Genomic DNA, 21,124 nt, shown 5'->3' on the forward strand with positions numbered 1-21,124 from the left:
TTTTATTCCAAATGACTGTAAAGGCTGAAAAGACAACAGACAAAATTGAAAATTACTTGTTTAACTGGAAATGAGAAGTAGTTGATTTGCAGGAGAGCAAATGGTGCGGTGAGAGCCTGGCACTGATAACAGTTGTAATTAAGAAAGCGTAAAAATAACCAGTGTCTTTTAGATATGCAATCTGGATGTGCAACATGTACAGCAAATAAAATAAAAGGAAAGTAAAAAAAAAAGGGGGGGGTGGGGAAAACCCACAAAATCCGAAACCCCAGAAATTAACATTCATTTAAGACATAGTAGTGAAGGCTTTTCATAGCAAAATTTTCACAATTCTTAAAATGGAAGTCTTCAAAAGAACTTCTTCAAATTGAAAAGCTGAGAACAGTTACACTGGCTTGGAAGAGCTGCTACCTGTCACAAAGATAAAGATGACACTCAGTCCTACTTTCCAACACAGTGATATCTGATGAACCCGACGAACCTGAGCAGAACAGAGAGGCGGCCTGGCGGGCGCTGACATCGCTCATTGCGAAACGGTTCACTGATAGTATCACAGATGTTCACAGGACTTTTATATATTCTTCACCCTTAGTGTTGTACGGAGCGGTTCGTGATCCTTCCTGAGGAAAAGGTATTTGAGCAGAGACCTGAGTGCAGTGAGGGGTGATTCAAACCGACATGTGCAGGGAGAACACACTCGGGGCAGACGGGACCCCACGCATGACCGCCTGAGACAGTAACGTAGTTAAAAGACTGACGAATAATAGAGAAAGAATAGTAGAGGGAGAATAGTAGCTACAAGGGAGCACAAGGGGGTACTCCTGGGGGCACTAGTAATGGTTCTTGCTCTGATTGTTTGTTAAATGGGCATGTCACATTGTGAAAATTCATCAACTTGTCCAATTTGGGTACATATCTTATACTTCGATAAAACATTTAGAAAAAATGTTTAAAAATATCACCCTGCTCACTCTGTGCAGAATATACAGGGTGTAGGGGGGCAGAATTGAAGAAGAAAATCAATTAGGAGGCTACTGCAATAATCCAGTCAGGAGAAGGTGGTGGTTTGGACTAAGCTGGAGGCCACGGAAGTGGGAGAAGTGGTCAATATTTGGTATGTTTAAAGGTAGAGCCTGTGCAGGTGGCTACTGGATTCGATACAAGGAAGGAAGAAAGCAGAAGCAACCAGGCCAGGCTTTTGGACGGGGCACCCAGATGAATCTCAGGGCCATTTAATGATATTAGAAAAACCAGAAGAGGGGCACTAGGGTGGCTCAGGCAGTTAAGTGTCTGACTCTTGATTTTGGCTCAGGTCACGATCTCACGGTTCATGGGTTCGAGCACCGTGACGGGCACTGCGCCGACAGTGAGGAGCCTCCTTGGGATTCTCTCTCTCTCTCTCTCTCTCTCTCTCTCTCTCTTTCTCCCTCTCTTTGCCCCTCCCTGCTTGCACTGTCTCTGCCTCTCAAAATAAGTAAATAAACTTTTAAAAAATAATGTGTTTAAAAGAAAAAACAAAAGAGATGGAGGTTGACAGTGAGGCAGCGTGGGGTGGGAATCAAGAGTTCTTTTCGGGATGCAGTAAGCTGAAGATGCCCATTAGACATACAGGTGGAAATGTCAAGTATGGGGGTGAATATACCCACCGAGAGCTCAGGGAGAGATTTTAAGTGTTCACTGTGGTGGTTAAAGGAGCAAACTATAGAATTAGACTCCCTGAGTCAAATCCAAGCTATCGTCTACAAGCTATGTACCCTTGGGCAAGTTACTCAGCCTTTCTATGCCTGCGACACTGAATCTACAAACAAGGTGTTTTAAGTATTACATGAAATGATACTTGTAATCGATGCCTGTCACGCAGAAGACACTCAAAGGTACCCATTATTACTATTGGTTTTCTTTGTGCCACCGTCAGCAGCAGCCGCTGTGTAGAGAAGGACTGGACACTGCGTAGGATCACTTGGGGAGTGAATCTAGATGAAGAAGAGGGTGAAGGTACCTAAAGGAGCCGTAAATGAAACAGAAGGGGACAAGCAGATGTTGCTGTCCAGGAACTCAAGACGTATTCAGAGAGGGTGACAAGCCGTATCAAATGCTTTCAAGAAATTAGAGTAACATCAGGCCTGAAAAGGACCAGCTACATAATTTGCGGGGCCCAGCATCAAATGTCAATGTGGGGGTCCTCGTTGAAAAACTGCTAAGAATTTCAGGACAGTGATAGCAGGGCATTAAACCAGTCCTAAGTGACTACACAGGGTATATGCCCATAAAACTGGCCCTGAGCCCGAGGACAAGTTGTTGATTTGGCAATAAGAACTGCGTCCGTGAAGTGGTGAGATCAGAGCTGGTTGGTGTTGGTTGATGAGAGATGGGAGGGAGGCTATGGAAAGAGTTAATGTATACAACTGATTCATTAATTCATTGAGGGTTTACAGGGTCCCTAACACTCAACATGATAAGAAGCAGGAAAAAATGGTATTAAAGGATCATGGTGACACAACAATTAATGGGGTGAGGGAGGTCACAGGGATAAGAATATGAAGCTTAACTGAGAAGGTGACACAGGACTTGAGACTTCACATATTTTGTCAGAAAAGGAAAAGAGCATCTTAACCAGAGTGGAGGCTCAAAATTACAAATATAGAGTCAATAGCTGCATGCCCACATTAAAGCAGCACTTGCTTGCCATCCTGGTGTGAGGCCCGGTGAAGAGAAGTGAGACAGCAGAAGGAAAAGGTGGTTCATAGGACAGGGACAGCCTCACCTTTGGGCAAAGGGGCACTTCAGAGGCCTATTAATTACGAAATACCAGAAGCCAAGATGTCCCAAGTACCACTGTGTGGCTCAGGATACACTCTTTATTTCTTCCACATTTTTCATCGTTACTTCCTTAACCTTATCCCACTAAACTCTAATACTGTGATAATGAAAGGTACTGGACTACGGATATCAATGTTGTAAAGTGTCAACGTGGAATTTACTTTCCTTCATTTCCACTGAACCACACCCTAAATAAACACCACCACCTAATTTCAAATGCCAAAGCTTATATGATTCGTCATCCAACTGCTCTATTTTGAGATAAAATGTCAAAGGGAAGAAGTTAAGAGAAAAGGTTAATTAGGAAATCTACCCTTGAAAAAATGATTTTTATCCCCTAACAATAATTCACGGTTTCAGGAAATCTTCATTAGGACAAAAGACAAAACAAAGTCCATGTGCACCCAGGCCAGTGCTATGTCTCTGGAGGTACCAAGGAACGCACCAAGGAGAACATGTTTGCTTTCCATCACGTCCAAAAGGCCAATAGTTACTATGTCACCTTAACTAGCAATAACTTGAGCCACCCTAAGATCTCTCACTCCTTGTTTTATCCAAACCTGCAGTTACTCAGAGGTTTGCTCCATCAGGAATACTAAATCCTTAGAAACAAACGGTAGTGCCTCCAGTTTGTGAGCTTGCTGTTAAATTATTTTATCTTTTCAACTGGTAATAAATGCACATGTTATCGGTATTTACCAAAATCTCCTTCTGGACCTTGGCCACCTAGCTCCCCTTCCCAGAGGCAAACCAATGTTAACCATTTCTTGAGTACCCTCTTATGTGCTTAAACAAATATGTGCCTATTTACATGTATTTTTTATACAAATGGTAGCATGTTATTTGTCATTCTGCATTTTGCTTCTCTATCTTCCTTTGCCAGCCCACTTAGTATAATATGTTGGAGATCGTGATGTATTAGTACATAGAGCTGTCTTATTCTTTTCCTATTTTTTCATGTTTATTTATATTTGAGAGAGAGACAGACACACACACATAGAGCACAGAGGCAGAGAGAGATGGAGACAGAATCTGAAGCAGGCTCTAGGCTCCGAGCTGTCAGCACAAAGCCTGACCCAGGGCTCGAACTCAGGAACCATGAGATCATAACCTAAGCCAAAGTCAGACACTTAACTGACTGAGCCACCCAGGCGACCCATTCTTTTCCTATTTTTAATAAAACCTTATTTTATTTTATCTTATTTACATTTATTTATTTTTGAGAGAGAGAGAGCACAAGTGAGGGAGAGGCAGAGAGAGAATGAGACATAGAATCCAAACCAGGCTCCAGGCTCTGAGCTGTCAGCACAGAGCCCGATGCAGAGCTTGAACTCACAAACCATGAGATCACAACCTGAGCCAAAGTCGGACGCTTAACCAACTGAGCCACCCAGGTGCCCCAAAACCTTAAAGAAAGATTTCCTAAGCCCTTTTTTCTCTTTATTGACCAGATACCCTTAAAGACTACAGACCTGTTATTTTTGTGAGATGTTCATCAGTTTTTTTCTTGATATTCCCTCATGATTAGATTCAGGATACGTATCTTTGATAGGAATCCACAGGTTGTATTGTGCCCTCATCATAGCAGGGTGTTTGTGTCTGTTTGTCCCGGTATTGGTGAGATTTACTTTGACTGCTTGGTCCAGGTGGCATGTTGCTGCTTGGGCTCTACCTCTTGGCTGTTCTGCAGGAAGAGTGCCTCTGAGAAGGAAGCCAAGTCGGCTGTGGGCTCACCGTGTGTGTTTCCCTTCTGCCTCGCAGGGACTGTTACAGTTCTGCACTCTCTGTTGCTTGATGACTGAATTCACTTGCCTCATATATGTTGTGTCATTTTACAGTTGTTTTTAGGCTGGAGGGAAAGTTTGGCTACCAATTACTCTGTCAGGACCGGAGGGAGAAGTGTGCTTTACTCTCTTTAATAGCTACATAATATTCTATTGTGTAGCCACACCTTAATTTATTTAACCAGTCTACCCTATTTACCCTTTCACAAATGACGCGGTAATATACACGAGTCATTTCTGATGTGTACAAATACATCATTGTGATCAATTCCCAAAAAAATTATTGATGGGTCAAAGAGTACATGTTTTTGAACTCACAAAAAGGTCTGTGTTCATAATATAGTGTCTTTCACAGCTTTATGCATTTGGATCATCTCCCTCTCAGGCCTTTCCATCCCATATTCAAGAAAGTCCTAGTAATCCAAATCACCTTCATACAGAAATTCTTGAATTTTTCAACTATTTCAGGGGTCCTTCTATGTATTTTGGACTCTGATTATGTCTCACTTATACTCCACTACCAGAAGTTAACTCAGATTTCTGGTTTGAGGGCACCATGATTTTGTACTTCCTATAGCATTTCCAGGTTCATGCTGGTCTTTAGGTCACAAAAGAAACTCTAGATGGCCTTCTTCAAGGAAAAATAAACAAGGACATATTCTAAGGAAATCTGTGAGGAGATCTCTATGACTGTTTTTTAAGAAAAAAAAATTATCGGGGCGCCTGGGTGGCGCAGTCGGTTAAGCGTCCGACTTCAGCCAGGTCACGATCTCGCGGTCTGGGAGTTCGAGCCCCGCGTCGGGCTCTGGGCTGATGGCTCAGAGCCTGGAGCCTGTTTCCGATTCTGTGTCTCCCTCTCTCTCTCTGCCCCTCCTCCGTTCATGCTCTGTCTCTCTCTGTCCCAAAAATAAATAAACGTTGAAAAAAAAATTTTTTTTTAAAAAAAAGAAAAAAAATTATCACTCCCAAGCATACACATCTATAAGCTTAGATAAAAAGGAAAGGGCTGCCCAATAAAAAGATAATATTCTAATCTTCACTAGATAAACTTTCATCTCTATCTAATACTTTCAGAGTTAGTTTGTGCTATCCAAGCACTATGTAATAATATAAATAAATGATGGCACTAACTTAAAATTCCTCTGCCCTGAATGAGGGAATATTTAAGCATCTTTTCCTTCTAGCTGACACTAAGTCATTATCTTGCTAGTGTAAGCATGGTCTAAAAGGAGCTGTGGGTGCTTTAAAAATAATCTTCAGTAATGACAATCAGGAGAACTTAATTTAACTTACTCAAATTCCACGTCTCTAGGACGATGGACAATCACAACAACATACACCTTTACAGAGTTGTTACTAGGGGCCAAATACTTTTATAAGCATTATTTTATTTAATCCTCACAACGAGGCAAGTAATTATCATTATCCCTCTTGTTCAGATGAGGAAGTGAGGCTTAGTGAGGTGAAGTAATTTGTCCAAGGTCATGGAGGCAGAAAGCAATGTAGTCCATTTTTAACCCAGTTCTATCAGTCTCCAAAGCCTGGGCATTTAACCAATAACCCAGTGTTTTGAGAAGCACTGGGCATTTATGGATTATCCCTATTACAATTACTGGGAACCTTGTTTAAAATGTGTACTTCCAGTAAATTAAACATTCTTTGGGGTGAGACTGAGGAATCTGATTTTTTTTTTTTTTTTTACCACTTTCTCACTTAATTCTGATGTACCTTGGAAGTGGAGACATACTGTGCTCTGCAGACACTAACACTTAGGAATAAGTTTTTGAACTGTAACAGTGGGAGAAACTTTAACGAAGCTACTACACAGGTTGCCATCAAAAACCATAATAGGAAAAGAATTTCTGGCAAACTTTTATTATGGTTTCACTGTGAAGAAAACAACTTAGAACTTCCAAATTTCATTCTGCTTCTATTCAATGAAAAAAAGAAAGAAATTAACTTGTTCTTTACCATCATTTATTCTACAAATAACCCACAGGCTAATAGGGATTGGGTCCATGACAGCATAACCTTGAAGGGAAAAAAGGGAGGAAAGTGACAACTTCAGTGTTAAAATTATACAATTTTAAATGGAAACTTCTAAAGTGCGGCTCGGGTTCTACAAATCATGTGACAGTACTTTTAAACTCTTCTAATGTTTGAATAAATTTGAGTGCTGCCTTCTGAGAAGCTGGCCTAATGGAAAAGAATGTGGCTGTAGAATTAGACTCCAATCCAGGCCCAGCCAGGCTGTGCTGCTTACTAGCTATATAGCTTCAGGAAAGTTCCTGAACCTTCATCCATAAAAAAGGATGGGAACACTTCACAGGTTATTGGTTTTTCCCATCCCCTCTCCTCCAACCACCTCCCAACCCACCCTGTGAAACCCAAGAGCCCAGCACCTTCTGAAAGGCTGTCAAGTATAAATCCACCATACTTTATGTTCTGTTTCTCCGAGTCATGACCAGAAGTTTAGGCCTTGAGTTCCTCCAGTCATCATCCACATGCTCTCAACTCCTATAACTCTCTGGATGTCGCTTTGGCTGACCCTGACACCCATGCCTTCTCTCCTTCCCAAAAGCCGCCAGTGGGCCAGGGGGACTCCCAGTAGATGATCTCCCTATAACCACATCCTCCTCCTTGAAAGTCCCTCCTTCTCAACCATTTACGCTTAACTCTGCTTGGGAACCCCAAGTTCCCTGAAACCCTTTCAAGTGACAATCATTTTCTCTTTCACATTTCACCTACCTCACGTCACAGTTTTCCTCTCTAGCTCCTGATATTATTAGTTCAGTCAACAGATATCTCACCCTTACACCACATAAGGCATTGCAGGCCGGGCAGGGGAAGTCCTAAGGAACAAAATAGGCAAGCTTTCTAAATGGGGAGCTGACACTCAGATGAAGAGGAGGAAAACAAGTCAACAAGCAGGCAAACATGACATCTTAAATTGTGCCAACAGACATGAAAGCTACATCAGGAAGTCATAAGGAGAATTTTGTGTGGAGGTAGAATACTTACTTCAGATGGAGTTATCAGTAGCATTTTAAGGAGAGGCAGAAGGACAAGAAGGAGCCAGCCAAGCAGAGTGAGGAAGTGAAGAGCATTTCAGACCAAGGGGACAACCAGAATGCTCCAAGGCCCTTTTCTTCCACGCTTCCTTGGCAATTCCTTCCGTGGCCACACCCTGCATCTTGTCATCAGCAGAAACTGAACACTTCCCAGATCATGAATCGAAGCCTGCCATCCTCTGACAAGCTGCTTTCCTTACAGTTTAGTCAAGTAATTTCTATATCACTCCAATCCATTGACCTATATTCTCCATGGAGGCTCTCTTTTCATCACCTTCATTTCTCTCTTTATCCTACTGATAAGCCCCCTCTCACACATATATTCATTCAATCCCCTGACTCTCCCTCCTTCCTTCAAGTTTCCCCAGCTAAATCCCAGTCACTCTGGCTTTTCTGGACCTATATTTGTACCAGTGAGAGTAGCTAGACACACCCCCAAACAGATTAGAAACACGGTAAATGTATAACCACTAATGTCACCTGGATCTCTACACTGCCCAGTAGTGCTCAATTCTGCAATACTTCCCTCCCTACTCTCCTAATGACTATTTAACATCTCCTCTCAATTCCACATTTCTCCCCCACCCTAGACCTTGGCTTTCATGAGACCCTACTGTCATGGCTTTCCTTCTATCTTTCTGATTATTTCTTCTTAGATTCTTTTGCCATTTCTTCTTCTTGTCTAAAGGTTTGGGATCTTTAGGACTAAACTTGGGCTATTTGCCCTCATGGTTCTATGTTCTTCCCAGGTGATCTCAAATATTCCCATGACTTTGCTGAAGTCGAAAACAAATGGAGGCCAGCCTTGAAAATTCCCTGAGTAGACAAAAACAGTTTAATCACACAAACAAAGATTAATTTAGCTTATTTTGTCAAACTAACTTGACCTAGGTCATTTCTTGCTTATGTCTCTGGAAATCACAAGCAAAAACTTGAACTGTTTCCCAAGGTAACTACTGACCAACACCCTATCATTTAAGAGAACTCTAATACTACAAGCAATCAATGTGAAGAATAAAGTCACTGCTTTCTCACTATATAAGCTGCTTTATAACATACCCCTGAGCCTCACTGCATGTTTTGAATGTTCCCAGTTTGCAAACTATCTTTATGGTATGTGCACAATAAACTTTAACTAATTACTATTTCAGGGATTCCTCAGTTTTACTTCTGTTATTTCTGAACTTTTGACAACTTTAAATACCATCTGTATGCTAATAACTCCCAAATTTCTCTCTTTCCCAGAGCACCACCCTAGTCTGAACCATCATCAACTCCTGCTGGTATTACTAAAATATCTCCTAATTGACTTCTCTACTAATAGTTCAGTATCCACAGAGCAGAGTGATCTTTTTGAGGTCTAAATCAGATTCTGCCATTCCCTTCCTTAACACTCTTCAACAACTTTTCACAACTCTCAGAACAAAATCCTAAAACATGGCCTCCGCCTTAGTTTCCTAGGGCTGCCATAACAAATTGCCAAAATCTTGGAGGCTTAAAACAAAGCAAATTTATTCTCGTACAGTCCCCAAGGCCAGAAGTACAAAATCAAGGCATTGGTAGGATTCTCTCTAATGTTCTAAAGGAGATTCCATTCTTTGTCTCTTCCAAGGTCTGGTGCCTCCAGAAGCTCTTTGGCTCCTGGCTGCATGACTCCAATCTCTGCCTCTGGCTTCTTCTCTTATCTCCTCTGTGTCTCTCCTAATAACACTTGTCATTGGATTCAAGGCTCACCAAGATAATCCAGAATGATCTCTTCTTGAGATCCTTAACTTAATTACATCTGGAAAGAACTTTTTTCCCAAACAAAGTCACATTTACAGGTTTCAGGGACTTAAACATATCTTTTAAAGGGCCCCTATTTAACCTGCTCTAGCCTCCAAGGCCTTACTACCTCTGCCTTCCCCTGCAACTTCATCCCCTAAAGCTCTCTCTCTGCCTTCATTTACAGCCTCTACCCCTTCTGGCCTTTCTCTCTCTCTCTCTCTTTTTTTTTAAAGTAATTTTTTTTAAGTTTTCCTGTTTATGTAATCTCTACACTCAATGTGGAGCTCTAACTCATGACCCAAGATCAAGAGTCCCATGCTCTTCTGACTGAGCCAGCTAGGTGCCTCTGGCCTTCTTCTATTTCCTTAATCAAGGACAAGTTCTTTCCCACTCTTGGTTTTTGAATATGCAATTCTTTCTCTAGTCTTTGCCTGGCTAACTCCTCCCTCAGGTCCTGAGTTAAATCTAACTTCCACAAAGGAGTATTCCTTGACCCCATAAACTTATGTCGCCACTGTTATTCCTCAAAGCACTCTTCCTTTTCTTCACAGCATGCACCCCTTTTCCTGTTTCAGGTTGTACCTGCACACGATTTGTGTGTTTACTTGTTAATATTTGTCTCTATCATCAGACTACGGATCTTCACACCATGTGAAGAAGCACACCTGTTTTGTTCTCCTCTGTGTGTGTGCACCCAGAGCATAAGCCAGCATCTGGCATGCTGTAGCATTAACTAAATAAAGTTCCACTCGATAAATGGGGAACTTTTATTTTTTATATATCATTCCCCCTTTGAACAGGATCAGATAAGTACAAATAAGAGGGTCAGAATGGTGACCAGACAGCCAAGGGCACTGCTAGCCTTCAGTGGACAACTCTCCTGGGCCAGCCTGAGAAAGTGGTCGAGCTTGGCATAAAAAAGGAAAAGTCATGTCTGATTATTAGCAAGCTGTAAGGACTTGTCTACTCTTCACTTCTACCCTGGACAACTATTCAGTTCAGGAATTTATTTCACCTTTTATAATAATCCCTACATCCTGGTCAAAACGATTTAGGTTTTTCTGAAATTTTAGGAAAAAATTCCAATACAGATTCTCACTCATGGTCTAATTCACATATATATCTAACTTTCTTAACTCTGTTAAATTACAAAATGACTCAAGTGTTAATAAATCCTGCTGGCCGGTTTTAAAGTCTGGTAGGCACAGAGGGATATAGAAATCTTTTTTGGAATACATGAAATTCTCCAGCCTCTTCTTTTCCCCTTAAGATTTTTTTTTTTTATAATTGAGATGTAATTCATATACTATAACTTCACCCTTTTATAGTGTATAATTCAGTGTTTTACCCAAAATTGTACCACCATTGTCACTAATTCCAGAACATTCTCATTACACACCCACCCCCTAAAAAACCCATCCTCATTAGCAATCATTCTCTATTCCTTCCTGCCACAGGCCCTGGCAAACACTTTGTACTGTCTATGATTTTTCCAGTCATTTTTTACTTTCATGAAACTGAAGGTGAGATACAATGATTTGCACAGGGTTGCAGTCACTTAGTAAGACAGCAAGATTCTAGCGTACATATTTACAGTAACTTTTTAAACTATACATTAAAAAACCCCAAAAGATCAGTAAAAATATGTTTAGCTCAACTGTACGTATCCTAAATGTGGCTATTAAGACATCTGATGTATAAAGCGGAGTCTTTACAATAGTGATTCCCAAGAAGTGTCTCAGGCACGGGAGAGGCATGGGTGTGGGGCATTAGGCAGAATCACTAAAGAGGAAGAAGAGATGTGGCTGGTGGAAAGGAATTGCACGTCGGATGGGGGGATGCAGAGCGATGGTTGAGGGAAATGTGAGGCTATGTGGTTTACAGAATAGATATATTTCTTTTTAGCCAAAGGTTTTGAAATTCATGTTAATGTGCCCAGGTGTTCACTTGCTTCCTTTTACAGAGCCCCCAGTGGGCCCCAGAGCTCCCCAGTCATTTCCTGTTTGTTTATGAGTAGTAAACGCAGACATTAATAGTGCTAACACCACTCAGAATACTTGTAGGGTAATGACACCTTGCAAAATAATGCAGGAACTTTGACTTTTTAATATTCTGTCTGTATTTTCAAATAAGCTAAATAATTACAAGCTTAACTCTTCTGTTACCATCAACAAATGTGTACATAGAAACAATGATCCCATAGACTAAAATCATCAGAATCCATTTGCAAAAATAATTAGCAATGCATTTTATTTTATGTCTTAATATTGCAAAAAATCATTAACAAAAGGAAAAAAAAAGATGGGAACTGCTCAACACACAGAAAAAAATTCATTGTTCAAAAGAGATTAATCTGAACCTCAACCTTTTTTGGGCTCATCTACAAATATTATTAAAACAGCAATTGAAAGGGACAAAGTAGGGATGCCTGGGTAGCTCAGTCAGTGAAGAGTCCAACTTCAGCTCAAGTCATGACCTTGCACTCGCTCGCTCACTGAGTTCAAGCCCCCACTTCGCTTCGGGCTCTGTGCTGACACCTCAGAGCTGGAGCCTGTGTCTCCCTCTCTCTCTGCCCATCCCCCGCTCACTCTCTGTCTCTCTCTGTCTCAAAAATAAACAAACATTAAAAAAAATTTTAACAAAAGGGACAAACTAATCGAAACCAAATATTTTATTAGTTAAAATTGAGATCCTAAAACCACTAAGACTATACAACTTAAAAATAACCTCTTGGCTCCAACCTAGAAAAGTTTGATTTGACAACATACAATGAATATGCAGGAACCTACTACTACTGAGTAAACAAATTGTCTTTCACAAACAAGTTACTGTGAGTTCTAGAGATCCTGCAGATGATCATTATCATTTGTCTGAAAGACGACTGCTAGAAATGCCTACTTAATGTACTCATAGAGCTGGACACTGAATGGCATAACGACCATTTGAAGTAGAAACCTCTTGTCTACCAAATATTTTACTGAAACTGATATTAATATGTAAACTAACTTAAAAAGTCAACTCTTAACTGTCTACAGCAAAAGAGAGCTTTGGTACCAATAAATGGGAATTAGGGCATCAAAATAGACATTGTTTGTAGATTTACAGTATGTTTTTTTAAATTAAATTGGCAATGCCTATAGACAAAAGCGTGAAAGTCTCATCCTTCTGTTACCTACACTACATGAGGAATGAACAACCAGACTCTTTCAAGTTACTGATCTAAATAAAGCACTATCCTAAAATTTCTCCCAAAATAATTAATGGGTCACATCCTACAATTTAGCAATAGGTAAAAAATTAAGTACTTTACTTTTCAATGCCCCCTTTATCTTTTGACAGGAGCAGCAAGATACTGGGGTAAAAGTAATTCCAATAAGTACTTCCAGAATAATCAATTTTAGTTTTTCCATTTGAAGGGGGGGGGGGCGGCTAACAAGAACAAATAAGTAAATAAAGGGCGATGTAAATTAAAAAGTAGACTGGGCAAGGGGAGACAGTAGGTTTAGGAGAACAAATGCTGTCAAACAACCATTTTTGCAAAATGCAGAGTATTATTATAAATCCTTCTTAAATTACACCCAGGGCCATGTACCTTGCACATGAAATTTGGATAATTCTTTGATAAACCTCAAGGTTGCTAGATAACTTCACGAAAGTTATTAACACATTTTCATTGTGAGAAGCAAAGGAGAAATAAAAATAATCAAGATACATAGCACTTTTACTTTTTGAAATGGCTATCCTAAAAGTTTTTCTTAAATTCCGATTTTGCAAAGTTCCTTCTCTCCAGTCATCAAGTACACACTGAAAACAACTTTACTTAAGAGTACTGTGGACTATCTATGGAGTATGCATTTTTCATAAATGTAGACCAAAGTGAACTAATTGAGATCTGGTTCTAAATTCAGCCTGTGATTCTTGGATATAGCTTTGGAACAAAATGAGTGGTGTATATATATATATTTAAGTATAGTTACTTCTTAATTTTGTTGGGAAAATATTTATATTCTCAGCCCAAAAGATTACTTTTAGAGTTTGAAAGATTAAAGATAAAAACAAAATTGGTTCAACAACTGTCAAATAAAATGAATACAAACACTGACCACAACAACTTTCCACTCAATCCAAAATAAACCACTTCAGTTGAGCTCGGCTCACTTAATTTTAAAAGTATCCCCCTTTTCCAGATTCTTAACTGGACTGATTATTGCCTAACAACATTATCTGTGTTAAAAGTGAAGAGATAAAAAGTGTTGTAAAGACTGCACGAGTGATTGTAATGTGTAATCACATTTCACAGCTGGAAGGGATCTTTGAGATCTAATCCAGCACCCACATTTTATAGACGAGAAAACTGAAGCCCAAACGGAGTCTTTTGGTCAAACGACATGACCAAAATCACATTCCATGGCTGAGCCATTCATTCATTCATTCATCATTCATTCACCCACATACTACTGAAAGCTGCCTAAGTGCCAGGCTTGGTGCTAGGTGCTGAAAACAGGCTGCAGGGCAGCAATCGGCAGCGTCCAGGCAACAGGCAAGCTTCTTCCTTGTTTTAAGAGAAATCCTTAAATGTCCTCACCAGGAAGAACTCCTAGAAGACTTCCACAGCCTTTGCAGCACCGGGCCCACTTTCAGTTTCACACATTTCAGTAAACACAGTTGGCTTTAACTTTGCAGAGTCCACAATCATGTTTACTTTAAACAATTAAGCATTAACAAAGGGAAGCACAGTATTGTGAATGAGTCCCTTTCCAGTACATTCATAACTTAAGGAAGTGCAATCAGAAAATGCCCCCCCCCCCACACACACAAGAGTTCACAGAGAGGACAGCTTACAAAATCAGAGCAAAATGAGGTATCAATACAGGCCAGTTAAGTCTAATAGCTCAAGTTTACCAAGTGTGGAATGTAAATCTCTCCCCGTTTCATTCAGATGTGGGTATATTTTTCTGAGATGTCTGCATGTTAAAAAGACCTCTAAACTCACATTCAAACTAATGCCCTCTTCCAACGAAACGTACATCTAAACCAGGCCTTTCTCCTTAAGATCAACTTCCTTTGATTTCTAGTTGATTAAAGGAAAACTAAAATAAAAAAATGACACCTAATGTGTTGGCTAAAAGAAATTCAAATCCTCATACAATAAGAATAGCAACAGCTCAAACTGCACATTTATGAGTTTTGTTTTTAAAGAGATGGGCAGTGAACTTATCCATCAACATAAATCATCGCTCTTTCTGCTTGGACTTTTACAGTCTTTAATATTAAGTCTGGCACTTAAATGTCTTGTGTATATCAATTCACAGTCAACTTCTTTGAGGAGAAAAAAACCATATTGACAAAGCTTTTAAATAAAACAACCCATAAGTAAGGCACTTTGAAATATTAAACAGCAGCTCTCTGTGCACCCATTTTCAGCATTCTATACCAAAATGAAACACAGCTTTCACAGAGCTCTCGCAGATGACCAGTGGGTGATTTCTGATAAAACACAACCTCACTGAGGCTCTTTAAAGGCTCTTTGACTTTCTTGAAATGACCAGTGGGTGATTTCTGATAAAACACAATCTCACTGAGGCTCTTTAAAGGCTCTTTGACTTTCTTGGAGCTATTGTCCGTCCGCTCAGGAAGAAAGTGCTGTTGTGCTCTTCTATTTCTCAAACTTCCAGATCTGTTTTTTATCTAGAGCATCACAAGTTCTCATTTGAACATCAGGGCGACCCTCAGGTGTCCGAAAAGCACTAAGGCACAGTCCCGAGCGGGGATGAAAAATGGTTCCATCTTCTTCAAAATGCCAAATAATGTTTGCTGGAATGGGGAACCCATCTTTTGGACAATTTTGCATTCCTACATAATTTTTTTGCTCAGGAACCTCTGCGCATAACTCTGTCACAGAGTTAAACCTTATTTCCTTGTTTGAAGTGTATTCAAAGAATTGATTGCCTCCTTGGCCGTGGCAGCCGAACAGTGAAAGGTTGGCACCTGTGGGGTTACTGTCAGGAGAGTTATAATCTAAACATTCAGAAGAGATTCCCATACTGCGAATAGCTCCGTGCCAGCCTGGCCTATCCTCTGGAACATGTAAATTAGAAAACACATTTTTCAAATACCAGTCAAAGCTCTTGCACTTCAGCCGTTCTCGTAGTAATTTTCTTTCAGATATATCACCATAAGCTTCTTTCCTTGCTGGAGGGTTTCGATTGTAGAAGTGCTCTTTGTACTGGTCCATCCACACTTCCGCTGCCCGAGCAGTATTCTGTAGGAAATTGGGCCGAGCATATGGCGCCCGCTTGGGGAATACATGGCCCACGTGGGAACACGGGTGGATCTCCAGTTTACCTCCACACTGCCACACCCTAAAAGATAGCTCCAGGTTCTCACCCCCCCACACTTCCATTCCAGTGTCATATGTTCCAAGGTACTGAAAATATTTCTTGCTGACAGCAAACAGTCCTCCAGCCATGGTGGGAGATCGGATTGGGTCAATTCTCGATTTCCGTCTGTCCCTTTCATGTTTGGGGACTGAATGCCACTGGAAGGTTAAGCGCCAGTCAAATCCACCAATCATGGGCTCCCCGGTCTGCATATAGAACTCAAAAGTATTCCAATCAATGGTGTCTATCACAGGACATACAATTGCCGTTTCATCTTTCCCAATTCTTTCCAAAAGTGGTTCTAACCAACCAGAATTACACTCACAGTGGCAATCCAGGAAAGTGAGGACATCCCCCGTGGCAAAAGTGGCCCCAATCAGGCGGGCTCGAACCAGCCCCTCACGCTTATTTGTTCTAATCAAGCGGACTCTATCGAGATTGCTGATGTAAGTTTCAAGCTGTGTCTTCAAATAAACTCTGTCACTCAAGTCATCCACTAGGATGATTTCCTTCAAGAGGACTGCAGGAGAAGTTTCTAAAACACTGTGGATGGTGCGGAGCAAGGTCGACCAGGCTTCATTATAGAAAGCGATGATAACAGAGGTGGTGGGAAGTCTCCTATAATTAAACTTCTGGGATTTACACTCATACATTCTTTTATCCTCTATGTGGCGGTGCAGGGAAATCCTGTCGCTGAGATAAATATTAATGGCATATCTCTCAATAAGTTCTTCTTGCTGCTTTAGCTCATCCTGGCTGAGCTGGAGTTTGCTGGCTTTCCCCCACTCCCCAAGTGCGCGGAAATCTGCAGGGGGCTTCTCATAAAGCGGTCGAGACAACTCCTCTGCCTTTTCCCAGGGGCCTGAGAGCTGTTTGGGCCCCCTCTCCCTGGCAAGGCCGGCTGCTGAGGAGGCATGGAAAGTAGAGACAGAGAGTTCCACCAGGATATAGGCCACTGTTAAAAGCGCCAGCAACAGGCAGCTCTTGCCTGCCCAGGTCCACCTCGCGGCCATCCGGATCCTCATGGTTAAGGCGCAGACGCGGCCACCAGAGCCACCACGCAGGGGAAGGACTTCGGACCAGCAGATCGAGGTCCCGGCTCAGGTAGGAGCGAACTTCCGAGCACGTCCCTCCTTTCACGCAGGCGCTCGGCTTCTTTCCAGCCACAGGGGCTTCGCAGCGGTCACCGGAGACCTCTCGGTCCTTGGCCTCCGGCACAGCCCCAACTCCTCTCTCCCCGCTTCCTCCACTTGGTCTCACAACTTTTCACAAACTCTCTGGCCAACACCCCACCCTCCCTGGGCCGAGGACAAACCCCTCCCCTTCCCACTCACTCCTCCTGGCGGTTAGTTCGAGAAAGTCTTCGGCCAGGCCCGGGCCCGGAGGCGACTCGGCGGGGCCGGGCTGGGGGCCAGGACGCGCACGACCCAGGTGCCCAAGGCTGCGGCGCTCTCAACCCCCACACGGGTCCTCGGGGGCTCTCCCGCGGCCCCGCGTGGACAGGAGGCAAGGTTTCCGACCACCTGAGCCTTGGCCGCATCACAAAGAGGGGGAGAGAATGCAACTTACCAAGTTGTTTGCCGTTGGGACTGAAGTCCACGGACGTGATCGCAGCTTTGTGGCCCTTAAAATACCGCTCCAGAACGGGGTCCTCCTGGGAAGAAAGTCGTCGGGTTGTGAAAGCAGGTGCAGCCGTCGGGACGCGGGCGTCGCGGGGTCAGCGCGGCCGCCTCCGCCGGGGCCCGGCCCGGGAACCGCCACACGGGCGCTGGCCCCGCGGAGCCAGAGGGCCCTGCGCCAGCGCCCGCTCGGACCCCGACTCGGCGAGGCCGAGCGCCTGCCGCCCGCGCGGAGCCCGCCCCCACCGCTCGGGCCGCTCCCCAGAGTCGGGCGCCCGCGCGGGGCCACCGGGACGGCTCATCGGAATGCACGTTCCCGGGCCCCGGCGCCGGAGCCACCGGCACGAGGCGGGGCCCCGGCTCCGGGGCTTTTGCAAACCCGCCAGGTGATTCTGACGCAGGCGCTCCACTGGAACCCTCCGAGAATTCTGGGGGCCATGGGGCTGCCCGGGCTCCGTCCCGAGCTCCGGGACGCCGGGAGGAGCGCCCGGGATCCGGCCAGGTAGCGCCAGGATCTCCGGCCCGGGATCCAGGGATCCCCCGGAGCGGAGAGTGAGGCGTGGACGCCCCCGGGGCGGGGGGCGCGGGGCGAGCGGCTCAGCACCCGGCTGCGGACGCTTGCCTCCACCTCCCGCCAGGTGCTAGCGCGGCCCCGCGGCACCAGCTCCGGGGAGGCGCCCCCCAGCCCCTCCTTACCGGGGCGGAGGCCATGGGAGGAGCGGCCGGCGCCGGGCTCCAGCCGGCGGGGGGGACCGGGGGAAGGGAGGGGACGGGACGGGAAGGGGGGACCGTGCGGCGCCCGGAACCGTCTGCCCAGAGCGGCGGCGCCTCCCGGTCACTACAACAACGGCGACCCAGTCAAACCCCGCGCTCCAGGCGTGGCCAGTCGAGCCCCGAGGCGGCGCCCGCGCCGGAGGAAACCGTGCCCAGGCCAGCAGGCAGGCGGGACGCTCCAGGGTCAGGTGTGACAATGCACGAAAGCCAACGTTTACTAACACTCGCACTGCCCGCGGCTTGAAACCGTGAAAGAGGGCAGTCACCGCGGTGGCAAGGAGACCTAGGCGGGGGAGAAGGCAAGGAGTCTGTGATCGATGCAATCGGAGTTCGATTACACGTTAAAGAGACAGCGCCCAGGAATTTGAAGAGGGACCCCGACAGCTTAATGACTGGGGAAGGGAGTTTGGGTCTGAAGTGGGGCAGCTTGCTAAGTATTCGTATACGCACAGGAACTAAACCTCTGGAGGACAGATTTTAATTTACTTAATCACTATTTTTCACACAATACCCTTCGTGATATAAATGCTGGAGAGATGAATGAATGAATGAATGAATGAATGTTGTGCATCTACTTAATGTTTTTTCTGCTATGTGTTTCTATTCTATTCTGCTCGTTAGCGTATGCTTTAGAGCAGTCAATTTCCTCGGCAACAAGTTTAAAGTCTGCAGGAAGCCTTAGAAAGAAACTTTTTGTTTTGTTTAAATTATTAGGCTACATAGTATATAGCCATTTGTATAGCAGGCTTTCTTACACACAATATCATTGGCGTTTCGGCAACGCCATGGCGCTGATGCAGTTATAAAATGTTACCAACGTTTGCAAATTGCAAACTTGATTCCTAGATAGTTTACATATAATTGTCAAAGATTACAGAGTCAGATCTTCCAATTCTAAACCCATATTCTCTTTTCCCCTACCTCAAAGCATGAAAGACTCGGCTGAAAATTACATATAAAATAAACATTCTTGGCAGCAAAAAAATGACGTAATAGACCACAGCCGGTAAGACACATATTCTATGTAAATGAAAGGTATAGTACACACCTTAATTGCGGGTTCTCTAGTTGTCTAGTGATAGAATTTAGTTTTAGTAAATACCGCACATAGCAATTAAACAGACAGGAAATAGCTTTAGGTTTCAGTATTAGTTCAATTCAAGTATAAATTTGCTGACTATCTCCTGTTTGGCTCTGAGGGGTACGCAGGTGACTGAGACATTTTCACTGCCCTCAGGAACTCAACAGACTAGGTTTCTGAGTCTCATATTTTAGTATGTATAACGATGATTTAGGGGACCCCATTCCCAGAGATGCTGATTCAACATGCATAGGGTGGGATCGGGGCTCTATAAATGTCATAAAGAAGTCTTAGCTGTGTACGTTGAGAAACATTGCTGTAGTCTAGGAGGTGATGTATCAAGAGTGTCGATACCAGCAACTTACCAACAAACTGTGACAGGACTCTGAGCTTTGCTGCTTATTCCCAGACTAGGTTTGACTTCAAACAAACAAACAAACAAACAAACAAGACTGACATCTGACATGCTTAAAAATAATGCTGGATGCTGGTTTGTGTGTAAAACGTTGTAGCTCTGTGGAAAACAGTTGTGCAGTTCCTCAAAAAATTAACTCCTAGGCATATAACTCCAAACGTATTGAAAGCAAGGGCTAGAACAGATACTTGGACATCAAGGTTCATAGGAACATTGTTCACAACAGTCCAAAAGTGGAAACAACTCACATGTCTAACAGTGAATCTATAAAGAAAATGTGGTATGGACCTACAATGACTGTCATTTGATCATAAAAAGGAATGAGATTCTTTTTTTTTTTTTTAATTTTTTTTCAACGTTTTTTATTTATTTTTGAGACAGAGAGAGACAGAGCATGAACAGGGGAGGGGCAGAGAGAGAGGGAGACACAGAATCGGAAACAGGCTCCAGGCTCTGAGCCATCAGCCCAGAGCCCGACGCGGGGCTCGAACTCACGGACCGCGAGATCGTGACCTGGCTGAAGTCGGACGCTTAACCGACTGCGCCACCCAGGCGCCCCAAAAGGAATGAGATTCTGATACATACCACAACGTGAGTGATATCTGAAAACATTATGCTAACTGAATAAGCTAGACACAAAGGCTAGTTGGATTCATAGAGACAGAAAGTGGAATGGAGGCTGCCACGGGTGCGAGGATAAGAGAGAATGGAGAATTACTGTCTAATCAGAGCCGAACTTCTGTTTGAGGTGATGATGTTCTGGAAATAGAGATGGGTGATGGTCCAAAACATTGTGAATGTACTTAATGCCAGTGAATCGTACATTTAAGAATAAAGTTTACATTTTATTTTAATGTATTTTTGACTACAATAAAAATAATAATTCTAGAAACTCTGAGGAATGACCAAGACCTCATTATTTCTCATAGCCAAGATATGTCTGATCTTGGGTATAGCAGATTACCAGAAAAGGAATAAGGTAAAAATGTAGAAACTAGTTCAAAAGAAAAGTTTTAAAGTACAGATTTTTCTCTAAGTCTTTTAGTAAAAATACAATTAAGCTTTTTTTCTAGTTATCAAAAAATACATCACCTATTGGGCCATTACCTAAACGTAGACTTAATTATTATTATTATTATTATTCAGAGCGCTTGCGGGTCTCAGTCAGTCAAGCAGTCTTCATGTTTGGCTAAGGGCTAAGGTCACGATCTTGCAGCAGCAGTTTGTGAGTTCCAGCCGACTCTGTGCTGACAGCTCAGAGCCTGGAGCCTGCTTTGGATTCTTTGTCTCCCTCTCTCTCTGCCCCTCCCCTGCTCACACTATCTCTCTCTCTCTCTCTCTCAAAACTAAAAAAAAAGAAAAGGAAAGAGAAAAAAAATTAAACAATTTTTTAAATAAAATACTTTTTTCATA

General features: G+C 43.1%; 2 protein-coding genes across 4 annotated transcripts in view; both read right to left on the reverse strand.

The window, feature by feature from the left end:
• Positions 1-18,236, reverse strand: part of POC1B (POC1 centriolar protein B) — a 97,321-nt gene extending 79,085 nt beyond the window's left edge. For 2 of the 3 annotated variants that reach the window (XM_047065222.1, XM_047065221.1), the window contains exons 1-2: positions 18,138-18,235; positions 17,392-17,476 (exon numbers count right to left, since the gene is read on the reverse strand). In XM_047065222.1, coding sequence (XP_046921178.1) covers positions 17,392-17,476; positions 18,138-18,152 — 100 coding nt within the window. In that variant the 5' untranslated portion in view covers positions 18,153-18,235. Of the gene's footprint in view, positions 1-17,391; positions 17,477-18,137 lie in introns of all 3 variants that reach the window. The other variant, XM_047065224.1, reaches the window with a different exon arrangement.
• GALNT4 (polypeptide N-acetylgalactosaminyltransferase 4) lies at positions 12,048-17,085 on the reverse strand. Its single transcript, XM_047065220.1, has one exon. It carries the CDS (start codon positions 16,845-16,847, stop codon positions 15,099-15,101), a length of 1,749 nt encoding a protein of 582 aa, XP_046921176.1. The 5' UTR covers positions 16,848-17,085; the 3' UTR covers positions 12,048-15,098.
• Positions 18,237-21,124: the final 2,888 nt, after the last annotated feature.

The sequence above is a fragment of the Lynx rufus genome, unplaced genomic scaffold (assembly GCF_022079265.1).
Source record: "Lynx rufus isolate CCGP_SWC_20201006 ecotype Redwood Valley unplaced genomic scaffold, mLynRuf1.p SCAF_7, whole genome shotgun sequence".
Classification (NCBI taxonomy): Eukaryota; Metazoa; Chordata; class Mammalia; order Carnivora; family Felidae; genus Lynx; species Lynx rufus.